Source organism: Muscardinus avellanarius, assembly GCF_963383645.1.
Source record: "Muscardinus avellanarius genome assembly, chromosome: 13".
NCBI classification, from domain to species: Eukaryota; Metazoa; Chordata; class Mammalia; order Rodentia; family Gliridae; genus Muscardinus; species Muscardinus avellanarius.
The window spans coordinates 36,738,205-36,760,934 of record NC_137799.1 but is presented as its reverse complement, the minus strand read 5'-3'; the positions used below and the strand labels follow the sequence as shown (position 1 = coordinate 36,760,934).

At 42.2% G+C, this 22,730-nt stretch overlaps 1 protein-coding gene across 1 annotated transcript; it reads right to left on the bottom strand.

The window, feature by feature from the left end:
• Nucleotides 1–1,544: 1,544 nt before the first annotated feature.
• HEMGN (hemogen) lies at nt 1,545–22,187 on the bottom strand (the record flags this gene model as incomplete). The annotated part of the gene is made up of 5 exons (XM_080708924.1): nt 21,956–22,187; nt 16,970–17,063; nt 8,919–9,309; nt 8,030–8,467; nt 1,545–1,559 (listed from the first exon to the last, which is right to left on the bottom strand). Exons 1-5 carry the CDS (start codon nt 22,029–22,031, stop codon nt 1,545–1,547), a joined length of 1,014 nt encoding a protein of 337 aa, XP_080565050.1. The 5' UTR covers nt 22,032–22,187.
• Nucleotides 22,188–22,730: the final 543 nt, after the last annotated feature.

Here is a 22,730-nt window from a genome sequence, read left to right as displayed (position 1 = left end):
CACCACACCCAGTTTAGACTTAGCAGTTTCTATCCCTTTCTCTGGGAGTAAAAACTAAGAGTCTGCCTATGAAAAGCAGCCTGAATGATCCTGATTTGAGTAGTTCATCAGCCTTCAGTACTTTATTTTTTAATTTATTTTTATTTTTAATTTTTTGTGGTGCTGGTGATGAAATCCAGGGGCTTTCTACCTCCAGGATATACTCCCAGAGCTATTTTATATTTTATTTGGAAACAGGGTCTCACTAACTTGCTGAAAGCCTCACTAAGTAGCTGAGGCTGGCTTCGAACCTGTGTGGTCCTCCTGTCTCAGCCTCCTAAGCACTAGGGTTACAAGTGTGCACCACCATGCCTGGCAGCCTTCAGTACTTTAAAAAACACCTAAGTAGAGTGATTTTCAACCTCTCATTTGATAAGGATCCCTTTGGAAATCAGTCGAAATTTTGGACGTGTGTGTGTGTGTGTGTGTGTGTGTGTGTGTGTGTGTGGTGTGGGGGATTGAACCTAGGGGTATTCTACCTCTGAGCTACGTCTCCAGCCCCATTTTATTTTGAAACAGGGTCTCACTAAGTTGCTGAGGACCTTGAACCTGCGATCCTCCTGTCTCAGCCTCTCAAGTACTGGTATTACAGGCATGTGCCACCAAACTCAGCTTTTTAATTAATTAATATTTATTTATTTATTTTTAGTGGTACTGGGGTTCCTGGAAGCCCTTCTACCTCCAGGCTACACTCCCAGACCTATTTTTACATCTTTATTTGGAAACAGGGTCTCCTAAGCCAGCGGCGCGACGGGCTTCAAACCTGCGCGATCCTCCTGTCTCTGCCTCCCAAGTGCGGGGATTACAAGCGTGCTCCACCACGCCCGGCTTTTTTATTTTTATTTTTTATTTTCTACTTTTTATTTTGGTGGTACTGGGGGTGGAACCCAGAGGCTTTCTACCTCCGGACTATACTCCCAGACCTATTTCGTACTTTATTTGGAAACAGGGTCTCACTAAGTTGCTGAGAGCCTCACTCAGTCGCTGAGGCTGGCTTCGAACCTGCGCGATCCTCCTGTCTCAGCCTCCCAAGCGCGGGGATTACAAGCGTGTGCCACCACGCCTGGCTCAGCTTTTTTTTTTTTTTTTTTATACTCTTGATCCACTCTGGCAGGTAAAATTAACACAAAAGCATTCCAGAGATGGAGCATATCCTGAAATGCACTCAGGAAATCAGAGGTGACTCTGGGTGAGTAGCCCTCCTCTATTAGTATTGCCTGGTCTGTGAGATAGGTTTCCCCATCCAGCCTATTTCATAGGCTTTCGTATCAATTAAATAAAATAGTGTATGTGGAAGTATAAATATTGAAGTGCCGTCCATATGTAAGGAACTATTTATTCTGTGGTTGTGCTACCCTCAATATGTTACTTGAGTATTATGAGATATGAGTAATCATTGAAGAATGAAAGAGGAAAAATATTTAATGTACCCACAGAGGAGGATAGCAAGTAAGAGAGAAACAGCATTGGAATTGCCACCATAGCGGTACTTACCAACCCTCGCTTCAGATCAGAGCCACCTAGAAATAGAAAAGTGTCCTAAACATAATGCCGCATCCTGAGTAAGATCTCGAAGCAGTGGGAAAAAAGTGGAGACCAAATAATGCCTGTACTTTAGTTAATCGAAATGTAATTATCTTAATTTCTTAGTTCTGACAAATGAACCATGGTTATACAAGCTGCAACTTTAGGGTGTACTGATTGAAAGGTATAGAGGAACTTCTGTACTATCTTTTATTGTATTATCTATCTATCTATCTATCTATCTATCTGTCTATCTATCTATCGCCCTGGGGATTGAACTCAGGGATGTCCTACCCCTAAGCTACACCCTCAGCTCATTTTTAAAATTTATTATTATTATTAATATTAATATTAATAATAATTTTCTGTGGGTCTGGGGATGGAACCCAGGGGCATTCGACCTCCAAGCTATACCCCCAGCCCTGTTTTTTATTCTTTATTTTGAAACAGGGTCTCACAAAGTTGCGGAGGGCCTCACTAAGTAGCGAGGCTGTCCATGAACCGCGATCCTCTGGTCTCAGCCTCCCGAATGCTGGGATTACAAGCGTGCGCCACCACACCCGGCTAAATTTATTATTTTGAAACAGTTTCTTGCTAAATTGCTGAGGCTGGCCTCAAACCTGTAATCCTTCTGTATCTGCCTCCCAAGGACTGAAATAACACGTGTGCCACTGTGCCTGACTTCTGTACTATCTTTATAACTTTCCTATAATTCTGAAATTAATTCTCAAAAAATTATATAAAGCATAAAACAATTAAGAATAAATATATCGCCAGGCCTAGTGGCGCATGCTTGTAAACCCAGCATTTGGGAGGCTGAGACAGGAGGATCACGGTTTGCGGACAGCCTCAGCTACTTAGTAAGGCTCTTTGCAACTCACTGAGACCCTGTTTCCAAACAAAGAATAAAAAATAAGGCTGGGAGCCGGGCATGGTGGCGCACGCTTGTAATCCCCGTGCTTGGGAGGCAGAGACAGGAGGATCATGCTAGTTCGAAGCCAGCCTCTCTGGCTTAAGAGACCCTGTTTCCAAATAAAAATATAAAATAGGTCTGGGAGTGTAGCCCAGAGGTAGAAGGGTTTCCAGGAACCCCAGTACCACCAAAAATTTAAAAAAAAATAAAATAAATAAAGGCTGGGATATTGCTCAGAGGTAAAAGGCCCCTGTGTCCCATCCCCAGTACCGAAAAAAAAAAAAAAAAGAATAAATATATGTATGCCTGGGTGTCATCTATGATAAAGGACTCAGAATTCCCAGTGGAAGAATCTGGGCATCTATTTCATGTTTCTGTTTTTTTAATATTTTGGTTGTTTTGTTTTGGTTTTTGGTACTGGGAATTGAACCCAGGGGAATTCTATCTCCAAGCTACACCCCAGCCCTTTCTCTTGTCTTGTCTTGTCTTTTTTTCTTTTTTCTGTTTTTGAAAGTGTCTAAGTTGCAGAGGTTGGCGTCGAACCTGCAATCCTCCCGTCTCAGCCTCCCAAGTACTAGGATTACAGGTGTGTGCTACTTCCGGGCTACATTCCCAGACCTATTTTTTATAGGTTTTTATTTGGAAACAGGGTCTCTTAAGCCAGCCACAGCTGGCTTCGAACCTGCAATCCTGTCTCCGCCTCCCAAGCGCCGGGATTACAAGGGTGCGCCACCGCGCCTGGCAAGCGTCTGCATTTTTTAAGTGAGCTGCAGTTATTCTCATGTACCGTGAGGGTGAGAGAACCACTGTTCCGTGTCATGAGTATCCGGGGGACTGGGATCCTTTCTTGCCCTTTGGAATAGCTTAGTACTTGCAATTGCACACTTCCGGAATGAACCTTTATTTGCAAGGGTATCTTTTACTTTTAGTCCCTATAATACTGCAAAGAAAAATGAAACCAAAGTACCAGGGGACGCTTTTTAACATCTTCCTGCCCAGAATTGTTCCTGATTCTGCCCCTGGACTCTGTTATTTTCAGTTCATCTTGACCATTAGCCCCACATGAATGTACCTAAAATACAAAAACTGCTGATCCCTTGTTCCACTGTCTTGCTGTGTGTGTGTGTGTGTGTGTGTGTGTGTGTGTGTGTGTGTGTGTGTGTTACTAATGTTACTAAGGACTGAACCCAGGGGCATTTTACTTCCAAGCTACACGCCCAGCTCTATTTATTTTATTTATTTATTTATTTATGCATGTATGTATTTATTGCTTTGATACTGGGTCTTGCTAGATAGCTGAAAGTCTTGCTAAATTGTTGAGGCTGGCCTCAAACCTATGATCTTCCTGCCTCAGCCTCCCAAATACTGGGATTACAGGCATGCACCACCACACCCAGCCAAGGGTTATACTATGCAAAATTCTGTACACTCCAATAACAGTTTAGCTGTCTAATAAAAGATTTTTAGTGAACAAGCTAATTATTCCACATGGACCCTAAATTGATTATGGTTTCTATGCTTTTTTTTTTTTTTTTTTTTTTTTTTTTTGCCAGTCTGGGGATGGAACCCAGGGCATTCTACCTCCGAGCTACACCCCTGCCCTATTTTTTATTCTTTATTTTGAAACAGGTTCTCACTAAGTTGCAAAGGGCCTCACTAAGTAGCTGAGGCTGTTTTCGAACCGCGATCTTCCCGTCTCTGCCTCCCGAATGCTGGGATTACAAACGTGCACCACCACACTCGGCCTCTATGCCGTTCTTTTGAACGTGCTTTGAACTCACTGGGTCACACACTACTGCTGTTCTCACCTGCATAACGCCTCCCCATCTCTCAAGGCTCCGCTCTAACAACAGGTGAACACCCCTATTATACCTTACTACTCAAGTGGCACTGCAACGTATGTTATTTTTCTGTGTGTGTGTTCCTCAGAATTGAACCTAGGCCCTCACACGTGCTAGGCAAGTGCTCTACCATTCAACGACATTCCCAGACCTCTTGAAATTATTTGTTTTCTGTTTTATTCCCATGAGACTAGATTAAACCCCTGGGAGGCAAGGACTGTGTGCCATAGAGGTCTTCTAACCCCACAGGACTACCATAACACCATCCACACAATTAAACATATAATAATATTTTAATGTACATTTTGCACAAATACAATATTTATCATGTAAAAATAGAAAATCCAAGTTCAAATACAAAAAAGTAGAGCCGAGCATGGTGGCACACACTTGTGATCCCAGTACTTGGGAGGCGAGACTGGAGGATCACAGGTTCCTGGCCAGCCTCAGCTACTTAGTGAGCCCCTCCACAACTTAGTGAGACCCTGTTTCAAAGTAAATAGGGGCTGGCAGTGTAGCTTGGAGGTAGAATGCCCCTGGGTTCCATTCCCAGTAACACACACACACACACACACACACACACACACAGTAGACAACACTCATCATTCCAAAATATCTTTTAAGGAGTCCCATAACACAACAAGAATTGTTCAAATTAATTAAAAGAACCAACTAAAGCCTAAATAAAAATTTAATGTTATTGTTACGTCAATAATTGAACAAAGCTTACAAGAAAACTATACACTCCCAAAATGTTAAGTATCCATATTTAATCACTTATCTTTTCTTAATAATTAATCAAGTTAAGGTTTCTCAGTGGGAAAACCACATATTCAGCCCTTACTTTATCTGTCTTTTCCCTCCACTAACTCCCCCCATATACATATATACATACATGTATACACACACATGTGCACACACACACACACAGCAAAATATTGTCTATGTGTTTGAGTCTTACAAAATGTTAGTTCTCTAAAGAATATTATGCTAAGTGAGATCGGGTAGTCTCAGAAATTCAAGGGTCAGCCGGGCGCGGCGGCCCACACATGTAATCCCAGTGCTTGGGAGGCTGAGATAGGAAGATGGCAGGTTTGAGGAAACAGCCTCAGCAAGTAGCGAGACTCATCAATCTAGCAAGACCCTGTTCCAAAATAAAAGATAAAATAGGGCTGGAGGCGTAATTTAAAGGTAGACTGCTCCCCTGGGTTCAATCCCCAGTAACACACACACACACACACACACACACACACACACACACAGTCAAGGGTCATATGTTTTCTCTCCTATGTGGAAGCTAGAATGAAAATAGAAAATAAAAGAGATATCAGTCAAATGAGGAGAGAGACCAGTAGAATAGTGAAAGAGGGTTGGGGGAGGCAGGGGGGAGAGGAAAAGCTAGGACTGAGGAACAGGTCACATAAGGTTCTGTCCACACATGAAGGAGTCACTACCAATCTCTCTAAGATGTATGGAAGGGAGGAGAGACGAGCTGGGTGGGAAAAGGAGGGAAATCATCAAGTGACATGTCTACATATGTTTGTACCACGTTGAATCTCACTATGATCTATAATTACAATGTACCAAGAAAGGTATAAAAATGTTAGTTCCCTCTTTCAGATATGGTCTGTAAATGTAAAAAAAAAAAAGACTAAGCTAAAACATCTGTGAAAACTTTTGAGATTTCTACAATATTTTGAAAAAATCACACGCGTAGAATATTAAGGTGCATACTACACTGCACTCCCACTTTATGGCAGGACACTCTTAAAACAAAACGTAGCTGTAGACATCATGTTCTGGGTGCATCTCTTGAGGAATGTGTGGAATTGCTGGTATTTCTGGGTCTTCTACTTGGGGTTTTTCTTTCATTTCTGTAACAAATAAAATATAAAAAGATTAATAAAAGGAATTGGAACAATTGACTATCCCCTCGGAGGAGGAAAAAATACAACCCTACCTCATATCACTCACAAAATCAAATTTCAGATGGATTAAGGATTTCAATATCAAAATACTCAGCCGGGTGTGAGGATCACGCTGGTTCGAAGCCAGCTGTGCTGGCTTAAGAGACCCTGTTTCCAAACAAAAATATAAAATAGGTCTAGGAGTGTAGCCTGGAAGTAGAAGGGCTTCCAGGAACCCCAGTACCACACACACACAAAAAAAAAAATAGATAGATAGATAGATAGATAGATAGATATAGATATAGAGATATATATACTATATACTCAGTTATAGAAATAATAGTGTTTTTATAATCTGAGGATTCTAAGCAATATCAGAAATCATTAAGAAAAAGGTTGACAACTTTGAATATCTAAAAATTAAAATTCTATATGACAAAACCCACTACAAATAAAATTAAATACAAACAAATGGGGAAAAAAAAGAAGTACATGTAATTAGGTGGAGAATTGTGTGTGTGTGGGGGGGGGTGCTGGGGATTTTTTTTTTTTTTTTTTTTGCGGTACAGGGGATGGAACCCAGGGGCATTCTACCTCTGAGCTACACTCCCAGCGCTATTATTTAGTATTTTCTTTTCTTTTCTTTATTTTTTTCCTTTTTTTTTTTTTTTTTTTTTGAAACAGGGTCTCACTGAGTTGCAAACAGCCTCCCTTGCTAAGTAGCTGAAGCTGTCCACAAATCGAGATCCTCCGGTCTCCACCTCTAGAATGCTGGGATTACAAGTATGCGCCACCACCCGGCCTACCACGCTTCCAAGATTTTTTTTTAATCTAGATTTAACTGTCTCTTAAAATAGTTTAAACAGCTGGGCATGGTGGCACACACTTGTAATCCCAACATTCGGGGGGCTGAGACCAGAGGGTCATGGTTCACGAACAGCCTCAGCTACTTAGTAAGGCCCTCTGCGACTTAGTGAGACCCTGTTATAAAATAAAGAATAAAAATAATAGGACAGGGGTTGTAGCTCAGAGGTCGAATGCCCCTGGGTTCCATCTCCAGACCGACAAAAAAATATTTATGTATATATAGTTTAAACATAGCTGGGATAGTAGCACATGCTTATAATCCAGTACTTGGGAAGTTGAGACAGGAGAATCATAAGTTCAAGGACAGCCTCAGATACTTAGGCCCTTCACAATTTACCCTATTTCAAAATTTTAAAAATTAAAAAAATAGAGCTAGGGGTATAGCTCAAAGGTAGACTGCTCCTGGGTTCATTCTCTAGTACCAAAAAAAAAAAAAAATGTTTAAACATAATCTACCCTCCACCCTATACTGGATTCATTTCACTGACTATAGTTCTCAAATGCAGGCAAAAGTACCTACTGTGCATGTTTTTGTTTTCATTTTTTTTCTTTTAATCCTTTGAAAATATGCCAAGACAGAATGTTAGCTGCATAAAGAATTTTTACTTAAAAATAGCCGATGATGCTGGGCGAGGTGGCACATGCCTGTAATCCCAGTACTTGGGAGGCTGAGGCAGGGTTGAGGCCAGTGTGTAGTCACTTAGCAAGACTTTGTTTTAGAATAAAAAATAAATAAAAAGGCTAGGGTGTGGCTCAGAGATAAATATATGTAAATATTTATAAATTATATATATGTATATCCCTGATTTCAATTCCCAGTAACCCCCCCAAAAAAGCCAATGATATTTAATTACCCATTGAGGTAATGGGGTAGTGTGAAAGGCTGTCACTACTCTAGGGGAGCTGTATCTATGCTATTGCTATAAACAGTCTCCTACCTTGAAGAAACATATCCTGCTGTACTTTAGATTTCTGGCTTTGGGGCACATCTGTTTCTTGGTATGGTTCTGAAAGGCATTCTTCAGGCACAGCCTTATTTTTATATATTTTAGTAGAGAGATCTTCAGGCTCAGGTGTTTCTTGGTATGGTTCAGGTGAATATTTCTCAGGCTCAGGTGTTTCTTGGCATGATTCAGGTGAATATTTCTCAGGCTCAGGTGTTTCTTGGCATGGTTCAGGTGAATATTTCTCAGGCCCAGGTGTTTTTTGGCATGGTTCAGGTGAATATTTCTCAGGCCCAGGTGTTTCTTGGAATGGTTCAGGTGAATATTCTTCAGGTTCAAGTGTTTCTTGATATATTTCAGGTGAATATTTCTCAGGCCCAGATGTTTCTTGGCATGTTTCACCTGATCCTTCAGGATAAAGATCAGGTGTTTCTTGGGTTGTTTTAGGAAAGGTGGCTTGATGCACAGTAATTTCCTGGTATCCAGGTTCAACTATTTCTTGGTATGTTTTTGTAGACAAGTCTTTGGGCACAACTATTTCTTGTTGTGTTTGGGGAAAGAAGCCTTCAGGCTCAGCCATCCCTTGATCTGGTTGGGTATTAAGCTCCTCTGGTCCAGCTGCTTTTTGATATATGTCAAGAGGATAGCCTTGAGACACACCCTGTTTGGGGGATGTTTCAGGAGAGCATCCTTCCAGCTCAGCTATATCTTCAGATATAGAAGGAAGGGCATTGGGAACAGCTATTTCTTGGCACATTTCAGATGAGGGGATATCAGGTTCAGCCATATCCTGGCACGTTTTGAAAGGGTGGTCTGGACATACAGCTACTTCTTGGCACATTTTAGAAGTGATGACTTCGGGTTCAGCCACATCTCGGCCTACTTTGGAAGAGTGGTCTGGAAGTACAACTACGTCTTGGCACAGTTTTGGAGACAGGCCTTCAGGTTCAGGCATATGTTGGCATGTTTCAGAAGAAGGGTTTTGTACCACTCTTTCTTGGTACTCAGAAGAATTTTCCTGATGTATAATGCTTTCTTGATGTATTTCAGAAGAACGTTCCTGAAATACTCCTTTGGGGGAGGCTACCAAAGGAAGGGCGTCGGGCACACCCCCAGGCGGCTCATTTTCTTTCTCTGTAACTGCCAGCGCTTTCTCCATCGTTTCTTTTTCTGTTTGTGACCGAGGGTCCACCTTCGGTTCTGCATTTTGCTGTCTCTTTCGGCCTCTTTCATTTCCTTTTCCTGTGTTCTGCCGCTTGCGTTTTTTCTGTTCTCTGATGAGAAATTAGAATTAGTGTCAACAACTGGGCCACAGAATTCAAATAAATGTTTCTTCTAACAGTACCAGGTCCTTCGCTGCCTTGCCGCACAACCTTGAACAACTCACTTAATCTCTCTGGACCTCAGTCTCCTTGTTTGTAAAATGAACAATGCTAGATGTTCTCGATTGTTAGGAGAGGAAGTGTTCCTCCAGGGCTTTGAGGTTTTGATGCCTTTTGCACAAGTGGAGTGTGTGTGTGTGTGTGTGTGTGTGTGTGTGTGTGTGTGTGTGTGTGATAGCATATGCTTAAAGTTTGGTTATGGAAAACGTATAAGTTCTGTTGTAAATGAAGAGGTTAGCATTCTGGTTTACACACTCATCTCTTTGGGTTTTGTCTGTGTGATGTAGCCCTCTCTATCCCCTGGATAAACTGATGTAATTGAATCTCTAGATCTACAATCCAGACAGGGTGTCTCATCTGTGCAGACTGCAGGCGATGGTGGATATGGCTTCCCCGATACAGTTGTCTTCTGTAAAGAATGCTAAGTAGCTAAGGACATATCCAATGAGGCATACTGTAAGCAGAGTCAAAGGCTACAAACAATATTTCTTGAGGTTAGGAAGCCTGATGGAAAGGCATGAATGGCCGTATTAAACCTAATTAATAGATTAAAGATCTAGAGCATGAGAGGGTATGCATGGAAATTGAAGCCAATGACAAATTGTTAGGCATTGCAAATATAACCAAATACAGATGGCTAATACAGATGGGCTGGGGGGCGGGGAAGTGCTATAAATAAGCATTCCATCGTTTTTCTAAGCCTATTGAAATTCTGTTCCATGCTACCCACTTCACGGAGCCTTCTCTAACAGAACAAAGGGCTGAAATTCTCTCCCTCCTTAGCCCTCCTATAGGACTTATTATGTCACGCTTAAGGCAAGAACATAGGCTGCCTCATATCGTAGTTTTTCTGAAGAAACCATATTTCTCTTAAGCTAAACATTCTTTGGTAATAAAACCAGTGTTTCTTGTATTCTTATAATGCTCATAGTTCTTTGCACTTAAAAAAAAAAAAAAAACAGCTGGGCATAGAGGCGCTTGGAAGGCTGAGACAGGAGGATCGAGGCCAGTGAAGACCTGTAACAACTTAGTGAGACCCTGCCTGGCCCAGCATGGAGGCACACACCTCTAATCCTAGTACTTGGAAGGCTAACACAGGAGGATCACAGGTTTGAACACAGCCTCAGCAACTTAGCAAGACTCTCATTAACCAGTGAGACCCTTTTACAAAATAAAATGTGAACTCAACTTTTTTTTCCCTGAACCCAGGGTGCTCCACCACTGAGCTAAATCCCATCCTTTTTTTTTTTTTTTTTTTTTTAGTGGGGGGTGGGAGTGCTGGGGATTTAACCTAGAGACATTCTATCTCCAAGCTACACCCCCTGCCCTATATTGTTTTTATTTGGAAACGAGGTCTTAAGTTTCTGAGAGCCTTGCTAAATTGCTGAGGCTGGCCTTGAACCTGTGACCCACTTGTCTCAGTCTCCCAAGTATTGGAATTATAGGCATGCACCACCATCCCTGGCCTCAAAATAAAAAAAAAAAAGGGATGAGATGTAGCTCAGAGGTAGAATGCCCCTGGGTTCATTCCCCAGTACCCCCATAAAAGATTTACATATGTATGTATGTATGTATGTGTATGTATATATAATTATATATTATATATTTATATATCATATACATTATATATAATCTGTTCTACATTTGTATATGTTTGAAATTTTTATAATGACATTTTTATAATATTTATTTTTTTGTGTTACTGAGGGTGGAACCCAGGGGCTTTTCTACCTCTGGGCTATACTCCCAGACCTATTTTTATACTTTATTCGGAAACAGGGTCTCACTAAGTTGCTGAGAGCCTCACTAAGTAGCTGAGGCTGGCTTCGAACCTGTGCTATCCTCCTGTCTCAGCCTCCCAAGTGCTGGGATTACAAGTGTGTGCCACCACACCTGGCTTTATAATATATTTTTATTATATATATATATATATATATATATATATATATATATATATATATATTTTTTTTTTTTTTTTTTTTTTTGCGGGTCCGGGGATGGAACCCAGGGGCATTCAGCCTCCAAGCTACACCACCTGCCCTATTTTTTTTTTTATTCTTTATTTTGAAACCGGGTCTCACTGAGTTGCAGAGGACCTCACTAAGTAGCTGAGGCTGTCCACGAACTGTGATCCTCCGGGCTCAGCCTCCCAAATGCTGGGATTACAAGCGTGCTCCACCATGCCTGGCTTATAATAAAATTTTTTAAAAAGATTATCTCAAAGCCGGGCGTGGTGGCGCACGCTTGTAATCCCAGCATTCAGGAGGCTGAGACCTGGAGGATTGCGGTTCGCGGACAGCCTCAGCTACTTAGTGAGGCCCTCTGCAACTCGGTGAGACCCGGTTTCAAAATAAAGAATAAAAAATAGGGAAGGGGGTGTAGCTCGGAGGTCAAATGCCCCTGGGTTCCATCCCCAGACCTGAAAAAAAAAAAAAAAGATTATCTCACCAAAACTAGTTTGAAGATCAAAAAGACATATATATGTCATAAGATAGTCAAAGGTAAATATCAATAATTACAGAGAAGAAGCCAGGTGTGGTGGTGCATGCTTGTAATCCCAGTACTTGAGAGGCTGAGACAAGAGGATGGCAGGTTCTCAGCCAGCCTCAGCTACTTAGTGAGGCCTTCCACAACTTAGCAAGATCCCATTTCAAAATAAAAGAATAAGCCAGTGTGATGGTGCACGCTTGTAATCCCAGCATTTGGGAGGCTGAGACAGGAGGAGCTGGGTTCGTGGACAGCCTCAGCTACTCAGTGAGGCCCTTTACAACTCAGTGAGACCCTGCTTCAAAATCAACAATAAAAAAAGGGCTGGGGGTGTCACTTGGAGGTAGAATGCCCCTGGGTTCCATCCAGTACCGCAAAAAAAATAAAAAATAAAAAAAAAAATAATAATAATAATATAGGCCTGGGTGTATAGCTCAGAGGTAGAGTGCCCCAGGTTCCATCCCCAATACTGAAAAAAAAATTCTAGAGAAGAAAAGGAAATCTGGAGATTATGGCTATGGCATCTCAGCACTTTGAACTATTGCTCTAAGTAACCAAGGTAACAAGGCAAATTATAAAGTTCTTATTGTCAGGTGTTTTTTTTAAGATGAAATATCTGAATTCCTCAGGTAACATTTTATTTTTTCTAGCTATTAATTTCTAAATAATTTGTTATATGGATCTCTCTATGAGGAGATCTAAGCAAAATAATGGGTCCACAGCCAAGCATAGTGGCTCACACCTGTAATTCCCAGCACTTTGAGAGGCTGAAACAGGAGGATGACAAGTTTGAGGCCAATCTGGGCAACCAAACCAATTAACCCTTTCTCAAAAAATTTAGCTGAGCATGGTGGTGCAGGCTTGTAATCCCAGTATTTGGGAGGCTGAGACACGAGGATCACAGGTTCAAGGATAACCTCAGCAAGTAGTGAGACTCTCAACAACCTAGCAAGACCCTGTTTAAAAAAACAATTAAAAAAAATAGGGATGAGGGTGTAGCTCAGAGGTAGGATGCTCACAGGTTCAATCCCCAGTACAAAAAATAATAAGAATAAATAAAAGAACTGGAGCCAAGCATGGTGGCACATGCCTGTAATCCTAGTACTTGGGAGGCTGAGACAGGACGATCACAAGTTTGAGGCCAGCCTGGACAACTTAGCAAACTCTGTCTCAAAATTTAAATAAAGGGTGTAGCTTAGTAGTAGAACACTGCTGGGTTCAATCCCACCACCACAAATAGGAGTTGAGGTGTAGCTAAGGAGTACAGTGCCTCTAGAGTCCATCCTTAGTACTGCAAAAACAAAACAAAAACAAAGTCCACGTCTTCCCCGGTAGTTTTTCTAAAGATATAAAAATATCTGTGGCCTAAACTTTATACTCTCTTGTCATCGTGACAAATCAGTCTCCATGTCTTGCTTTCTTATAGGTAGAATGAGGTAAATACTAATCTGCCCAACTTCACGTGGCAGAAGAATTATATATTATAACTTGAAGGCATGAATCATTCAAGTACAGCATAAATTAGTACTCTCATAATGAGATAGAAAACAGTTATAGTCCTTCCTATGTATCCATCACTGTTGTAAATAATATATTTTGTCGTCTCATGTAATCTTCACATCCACCTATGAAGTGTCTATTATTATCACCATTTTACAGATGACAAAACTGAGGCAGGGAAGCTGAATAACTTGTCCAGGGTCAACAGCTAGGGGAGTCAGGCTTCAGAGCTAGTCATTCTAGCATATCAGCCAGTCTCTCTCTTTCTTTCTTTCTCTCTCTCTCTCCCTCTCTCCCTCTCTTTCTTTCTTTTTTTGGTACTGGGGATTGAGTCCAGGGACATTCTATCTCTAAGTTACAACCTCAGCCTTTTTATTTTATTTATTTATTTTTGTTTTGTTTTTTTTTTTTTGAAGATTTAAAGTTTATTAAAAGATGGAAATACAGAAAATAGAAATACAGCCCCATGCCAAAATGGCATGGGGGGTGACTCGAAATGAATACACCCTTTTGTTTTGTTTTGAAGCAGGGTCTCACTAGGTTGCTGAGAGTTTCGCTAAGTTACCGAGGCTGGCTTCAAACCTGTGATCCTCCTAACTCAGCCTCCCAAGTAATGGGATTACAGATGTGTGCCACCCAGCCCAGGAAGACCCTTTTTGTTTGTTTGTTGTCTGTTTTGGTACTAAGGATTGGATCCAGGAGTATTCTACTTCTGAGCTATACTCCCAGCCCTTTTTATTTATTCTGAAACAAGGTCTCAATAAGTTGCTGAGGCTGGCCTAAAACCTCTGATCCTCCCGTCTCAGCCTTCCAAGTACTGGAATTACAGGTACAAAGCACCACACCCAGCTAAAACCAATTTTTAAATTAACAGTGATCAATGCAGTCATCACACAGAAAAAAAATGGCGGGCCAGTAGATGACTGTAAGGTAAACAAATGCACTCTTTCTCTTGCAGGCAAGTACTTGGGAAAACAAATAACAATCAGGTTGTTCAGTGGGTACCTACTCTTGGGTGAGGTAATTAGATAACCTTCAACAGAGCCACCTGCCACAGGACAGATGTTTCTGCTATAAAATCATGTGTGCATTCCTGAAAACCCTCACTTTCTGCAAAACCATCTACAAAATTGTAATAGTAGTGGGAGGTAGTGGATAAAACCCATGCAACCTTTTGACACTAGCAAAAACAACAATTGGTACCAGGGGAGATACCCTGATGACCCAGACCAGCAGCTTCTGATGGCTGGAGACCTCCGGTAAAAATGCAGAAAGGTCACAGTTTTATTTCAGGCTCACATCTGCTGAGACCTGAGCTCTGAGCCACTGAGCTGGGCACAGGAGCGCATGGGGAGCTGTGCAAGGCTGGGGCCAGGCCTCTCTGGGGAGGGAGGCCTGGGTGCCAGGCCTGGGTGCTGGCTGAAAAGGAGCAGGCCATCAGAGCGGCCTAGCCCAAGGCGTCTCCTTTTCCTGCTGAATGTTCTAATTCTGTTCCCATTATTCTGACTCTTTTTGACGAGGAAAAACGAACCAGTACAACTTCCACATTAGACTGATATTTTCCAATTTGCCAACCATATGCAAGTCAATTGGAATTACAGAAACATCTCTGGTAGTAGAGACAGCACAGCTCAGCAGCAGTTACAAAAGCTCTTTTTTAATAAGATTGCTTTGAGCCGGGCATGGGGACACACACTTGTAATCCCAGTACTTGGGAAGCTGAGACAGGAGGATCACAGGTTTACGGCCAGCCTCAGCTACTTAGTGAGGCCCTCCGCAACTTAGTGTGACCCTGTCTCAAAATAAAGAATAAAAAACAGGGCTGGAAGCTGGGTGTGGTGGCGCATGCTTGTAATCCCAGCATTCGGGAGGCTGAGACTGGAGGATCGCAGTTCACGGTCAGCCTCAGCTACTTAGTGAGGCCCTCTGCTACTCAGTGAGACTCTGTTTCAAAATGAAGAATAAAAAATAGGGCAGGGGGTGTAGCTCGGAGGTCAAATGCCCCTGGGTTCCATCCCCAGACCCCCCCCCCCAAATAGGGCTGGGGAAGTAGCTCAGAAGTAGAATGCTCAGCCGGGCGTGGTGGCGCACGCTTGTAATCCCCGCGCTTGGGAGGCAGAGACAGGAGGATCGCGCAGGTTCGAAGCCAGCCGCGCGCGCTGGCTTAGGAGACCCTGTTTCCAAATAAAAAAATGTAAAAATAGGTCTGGAAGTGTAGCCCGAAGGTAGAAGGGCTTCCGGGAACCCCAGTACCACCAAAAAAAAAAAAAAAAGAAGTAGAATGCTCATGGGTTCAATGCCCAGTGTATCACAAAAAAAAGAAAGAAAGAAAAAGAAAGAAAGAAAGAAAGAAAGAAAGAAAGAAAGAAAGAAGGAAGGAAGGAAGGAAGGAAGGGAAAGAGAAAAGAAAAAAAGAGCGCTTGTGCTGGGATCGGGGTTCTTAACTGGGAGTGACCTTTCTCATGTCCTCCCCACCTGGCTCCATCCCTGAAGACATTTAACGATGTCTGGAGACATTTCTCTTGTCACAGCTGGGTTGGGAGGAGGAGGTGCTGCTGGCATCCAGAGGCTAGATGACACTAAGCGCCTAGAACACACAGAGGGCCTCCCACACGAAGAGCCTCCCTGCCCAGGGCAGAGGCCAGACGGGCTGGGGCCAGCCGGGTGACCCGCATCCTTGGCTCCTTGGGCGCGCCTTTCCTATCTGTAAGCCAACACGCCTCTCATTCTCAGTCACATTCTAAAGTAGATACTGCCTGAATCATGTTCCTGTCCTCCCTTCTTGAGTTTAATGCAGATGACTTTGGCGATTTGGAAACGGTTACTGGTTTACAATGTTTACTTTTACTCTGAGGAGAGTTAATCACACCCCTTTAGCCAGCTCCCCCAGCCCACCCCAGCCCCACGCGGGCCTGGGGGTGTTCCCTGTCATCTTAGTACTCAGGAGGCCGAGACAGGAGATCTCAGGTTCCAGGCCAGCCTCAGTAACAGGTGAGATCCTACTTCAAAATAAAAACCCAAAGGGGCTAAGGGTGTAGCTTGGAGGTAGAATGCCCCTAAGTTGGATCCTCAGGACCAAATAAGATAAAATAAAAACAACAAAAATAAAGTTCCTCCTCAACACTTCCCATTAGATGCTTGTATGTTTGTATTGCCAGAGTAGCCAGGCTTGGGCTGGGGGTGTAGCTCAGTGTAGAGCACTCACCTAGCATGTGCACGGCCCGGACTCAATCCCCAGCACTACACACACACACACACACACACACACACACACACACACACACACCAGAGTAGTCAGTCTTCTCTACAAATAATTTGATTGCCTGGTACTCCAGCTAAAAGAGACAAGGGTTAAAATTCTCTTGCTCCAGACTTTCCACTGTAATTTTAGGCAAGAGATTTAACCTATTGGAGACTAGATTCCCCTTTTTGTAAAAATGGGGATGACAGCACTGGACTCGCAGATTGCTTGGAAGACAGAACAGAGCGAGAGCGAGCAGCGCTGTTTGCCATGGAACCTCTGCTTAGTGAGTATGAGTTCCTTCCCCTGGTGGTGATAGCATACCCAAGCAGCCATTGAGAAGTTTGTTTTTCTTGTGCCTCGGCTTTTCTCTTTCTGAGTTGTTCTCTATTGCGCAGACTCCAGGTTCCAATGACTTCTGTAAGATGAAAACAAAAGTTACTGGATAGCGTGATGACACCTGGCGCTGTCAGCAAGCATCCTGTGGCGAAGCAGTGACTACCAATGCTGGAGTTTTGCTTCTAGTTTTTTGTGTGTGTTGTGTTGTTTTGTTTTGTTTTGTTTTGTAGTGCTGGGAATTGAATCCAGAAGCATTCTACCTCCAAGCTACCCACTCAGCCCAATTTTTTTTTTTTTTAAAAAAAACAGGGTCTTGATAGATTGCTGAGAATCTCACTACTTGCTGAGGCTGTCCTCAAACCTGCAATCCTCCTGCCTCAGCCTCTCAAGTACTGGGGTTACAGGTGTGCACCACCACGCTCACCCTGTAAACATTTCTGAGTAAAAATATCAGAGACCAAGTCAGACATGGTATTTGTACATAAGTGTGATACTAACCTATTAATTTCTTCAAAATACTTTTGAGTCAGCGTTTTGCTCTGTTACCCAGGCTGGTCTTGAACTTGTAGGCTCAAGCAATCCTCCCACCTCAGCCTCCCAAGTAGTTGGGACTACAGGTGTGTGTCATCATGCCTGGCCAAAATAATTTTATATGTTGTACAAATAATAAAATGAGCCAGGCATGATGCCACACACTTGTAATCCCAGTACTTAGGAGGCTGAGGCAGGAGGATCACTGTTGTGGCCAGCCCCAGCTACTTAGTGAGGCCTTCTGAAATTTAGTGAGACCCTGTTTCAAAATAAAAGACTAAAAAATAGAGCTGGGGGGTGTAGTTCAGAGTTAGAATACACCTGGGTCCAATCCCCAGTACTTCAAAAAAAAAATAATAATAATAATAGGAAAAACCAGTCATATTCTGCCACCTCTAACAAAATAGTTTTCATTTAATTCCTCATTTCCATCCAGGCTCTATACACAAAGCTGTAATAATAGTATACAATGACTTTATCTTTTTAAAACCTAACATTATATCAGAAATATTTTCAGCCGGGCATGGTGGCACATGCTTGTAATCCCAGTACTTGGGAGGCTGAGACAGGAGGATCGCAGGTTCGAGGACAGCCTCAGCAAGTAGAGAGGCTCATCCACCCAGTAAGTAGACCTAGTAAGACCCTGTTTTCAAAATTAAAAAAAAAAAATTAGGTCGGGGTGTAGCTCAGAGGTAGAATGCCTCTGAGCTCAATCCCCAACACTAAAAGAGAGAGAGAGAGAGAGAGAGAAGTATTTTCCATAACATAGTCTTCATAATTATTCATTTAATGATAATAAAATGAGTTAATTTAAATAGTTTAGTTAACTATTACTCGTAGTTAATGATACCATGGCACCTAATCAGCTGATCAAGTATACTCATTTACTCAGTCTTTCCTCTTGTAATGAGCAAGTAGATTGTTGCCAGTTGTTTTGGGCTTGTATATCAAGCTGTAATAAGCATATTCATTGCATACAGCTTTGGTTTTTCTCTTAGATCCCCCCAATGGTGTTTCTTCAGATCCTTTGGGATATGAAGGTCCTACCAGAAAGGTTTCTGCTGCCAAGTTGGAGGAATGTTGATGGGTCTCTGATTTAGAACTTCTCAGAGCCTATAGCGTGATATAGTTCTACACTGGGAACAAAAAAACGATGGAGCACGGCTGGGCCTGGTGGTGTGCACCATAATCCCAGACTTGGGAGGCTGAGACAGGAGGATCATGGGCTCAAAGCCAGCCTCAGCAACTTAGCGAAGCCCTCCACAACTTAATGAGACCCTGCTTCAAAAGAAAAAATAAGCTGGGCATGGTGTCCCACACCTGTAATCCCAGTACTTGGAAGGCTTAGGCAGGAGGATTATAGCCAGCCTCAGCAACTTAGTGAGGTCCTCAGCAATTTAATGAGACCTTGTTTCAAAATAAAAGAATAAAATAGGGTGGGGGTATAGATTGGAGGTAGAATACTCCTGAGTTCCATCCCCAATACCACAATAAATAAATAAATACTGAGGGAGCTGGGCACACTAGTACACGCTTGGAATCCTAGTACTTGGGAGGCTGAGACAGGAGGATGGCAGTATTGAGGACAGCCTTAGCAAGTAGTGAGACTCTCATCAACTTAGCAAGACCCTGTTTCCAAATAAGAAATAAAATGGGTCTGAGGGTATAGCTCAGAGATAGAATGCTTCTGGGTTCAATCCCTAGTACAAAAAAAAAAAAAAGACTTGAGGATGTATCTCAAAGGTTAAATGCCTCTGGGTTCAATCCCCATTACCAATAATAACTGAATAAGTAAACAAACAAAAACACAGGGCGCAGGATATAACAGTTTTGAGGTGGAATGCCGCAGGGTTTAATCCCCAGTAACACACACACACACACACACACACACACACACACACACACACACACACACACAATGGATGAACATGTCTCTTGAACCAAGGCACCTTTTGTTCTTAGGATAAAGGGTCTTGGACAGATGTAGTAGCCCACTTCTATAATCTCAGTTCTTGGGAGGCTGAGACAGGAGGATTGCAGGTTCAAGAACAGCCTCAGCAACTTAAGACTCTAAGCAACCTAATGAAACCCTGTTTCAAAAATAAAAAAAATAAAAAAGGCTAGGGGTATAGCTCAGAGGTAGAATGCCCCTGGGTTCAATCCCCAATATCACAAAAAATAAAAAGAAAAAAAAAGAATAAAGAACCTTGTGATGGGGGGAAATTATATCTTTATTTTTTCAACCTATAATTCAAATTACCACTTTCTTCAATTATAAATATTATGAACATAGGTAGCAAACCCTAGTAGTTTTAGTGGTATATAAGTTGTCACCAAAAAAATCATAACTTTTTCATATAGCATGTAGTTCTTGTAGATGCCTTAAAATATTTATTGAATATGATTTGTTCAATATGACTCCATGGTTATTACACCTACCACTGATCTTGTTATTTAATGCATCTGTAAATAAGCATGTATATTACCATATCACAATTATTAAATTTTTATAACTATCTTAATATAATTACTTTATAATACTGGGTTGTTGTTTTTTTCAGTACTGGGGATTGAACCCAGAGGCATTCTACCTCTGAGCAACACCCCCAGACCTATTTTTTAATTCTTTTTTCTTTTTTTTTTTTTTTTTTTTGGTGCTACTGGGGTTCCTGGAAGCCCTTCTACCTCCGGGCTACACTCCCAGATCTATTTTTACATTTTTATTTGGAAACAGGGTCTCCTAAGCCAGCGCACATGGCTGGCTTCGAACCTGCGTGATCCTCCTGTCTCAGCCTCCCAAGCACGGGGATTACAAGTGTGCGCCACCACGCCCGGCTTTAATTCTTTATTTTGAAACAGGTCTCACTGAGTTGCAAAGGTCCTCATTAAGTAGCCAAGGCTGGCTGCGAACCGCGATCCTCCTGTCTCAGCCTCCCGAATGCTGGATTACAAGAATGCACCATCATGCTTAGCCCTATGTTTTAATTTTATGTATTCAAAAAAAAATTTTTTTGTGTGTGGTACTGGGGATGGAACCCAGGGGCATTCTACCTCTAAGCTACACCCCCAACACTATTTTTTAGTCTTTATTTTGAAACAGAGTCTCACTGAGTTGCAAAGGGCCTCACTAAGTAGTAGCTGAGGCTGTCCTCAAACTGCTATCCTCCAGTCTCAGCCTCCCAAATACTGGGATTACAAGCATGTGCCACCATGCCCGGCTTCAAAATTTTTATTCAAAGAAGGAATCTAGATCTGGGCATGTTGGCACACACCTGTAATTCCAGTACTTGGGAGACTGAGACAGGAGGATCACAGGTTCAAAGCCAGCCACAGCAATCTAGCAAAACTCTCAGCAATTTAGTGAGACCCTGCTTCTAAATAAAAACATGAAATAGGGTTGGGACTAGAGCTTAGAGGTAGAATGCCCTAAGTTCAATTCCCAGCATTACAAAACAAAAAAATAAAAGAAAGAAAAAAGAGATCTAAAGTTCCATTGAAATGTTTTAAAATTTTGTCTTAGCTGGACACAGTAGTGCACACCTGTAATCCCAGTGCTTTTTATTTTTATTTTTTATTTTTTATTTTTTTGCGGGTCTGGGGATGAAACCCAGGGCATTCGACCTCTGAGCTACACCCCTGCCCTATTTTTTATTTTTTATTTTGAAACCAGGTCTCATTGAGTTTCAGAGGGCCTCACCAAGTAGCTGAGGCTGTCCATGAACCACAATCCTCAGGTCTCAGCCTCCCGAATGCTGGGATTACAAGTGTGCGCCACCACGCCTGGCAATCCCAGTACTTTAGAGGCAAATCCTGGAGGATCACAGGCCCAATGCCAGCACAGTAATTTAGCGAGACCATATCTCAAAAATAAAAATAAAAAATTTAAAGGGCTGAGGATGTAGCTCCATGGTAGAGCATTCCTGGCTTCAATCCCCAGTACCACACACACACACTCACACACACACACTGTCTTAGGGTATCTCAAAGCCCAAGTTTATGCAAAATATCTTAAGAAATCCTGCTTTAGAATAGATCCAAAGACTGAAATTTGAATTCAAAAGAATAAATGCTATTACAGTTCTTGCTATTTCCTGTTGCAGATCTTTTTCCAAAAAAAAAAAAAAAAGCCAAATGTACACTACCATAAAGCATAAAGTGTAAAGGTATTCTCATTTTTGACACAACCATTCAATATTGTGTATTTTCACTATCTTCCATTTAAGTGGATTTCTTACTTATAATTTATTATTATCCTGTGTTTTTCTGGATTAGAATCTTAGTGCTAAAAGGCACCTCACAGTTTACACAGCCCCGTTCTTCCCACATAGCGGTATATAAATAGAATCAATTATGCCTTTTTTTGCCATATCCATAAAGAAGAAAACACCCCTAGATCCAAGTGTCCCAGCAGCCACCACCTCTGAAGGTCTCAATGGTTACCTGGAACAGGTGTCTCTTGATGAGGGTCAGGTGTTTGACGAAGCTTCCGGTGAGGATGGGCCTTTCCCACGTCCATCTTACTGCAGTAGCCTTCTGGTATTTGGTCTGACCTCCACAAGCAGTCTAAAAGCTTCTTTAAAAATATCAAAAACAACCAACACTTAAAAAAAAAAAAAAAAAAACTCACACACACACAGGTTCACTTGTCCTGTCTTCCCGCCTAAAAGTTGTATCTGGTTGGACCACAGCTGCAGGCGAAGTCGGCTGTCTTTATCACATCGCACAGGTGTGGGCAGGCGAAAGCCCGCCTGGGCTGCGTCCTCATCCTGAGGCCTAGGTTGCCATTTAGACAGGGAGCCCCCCGGCACAGCAGGATGCTCACAGCGCAGCGCAGCAGCCACTGGGTTCCAGCTGCAAGAGTCGGATTCCTTTTTAGGAAACCAAACACTGTCCAACAGGCTGCGCCTTACCAGGCTATGGCCAGAGGGGTTTCCTTGTACAAATGGAGGTGGCCTACTGCAGAGAGAAAGAACACTGGATCTAGGACCAGTCAGCTCACTGGACCACGGAATATCACTTCCCTTTCCTAAGACTCTAGTCCTTATTTGCCAAATGGGCAAATGGTCCCTGTCTTGCGTATTCCATATAGTTCTTATGAGAGTGAAAGTAATGGATATGAAAATTATGAGTGTGCTACATATGTAAAGCTAATCTTACTTTTTCGACCTGGATGTGGCTTTCTATCACTTTAATTTGTTGCAAAACAGGAAGAGGT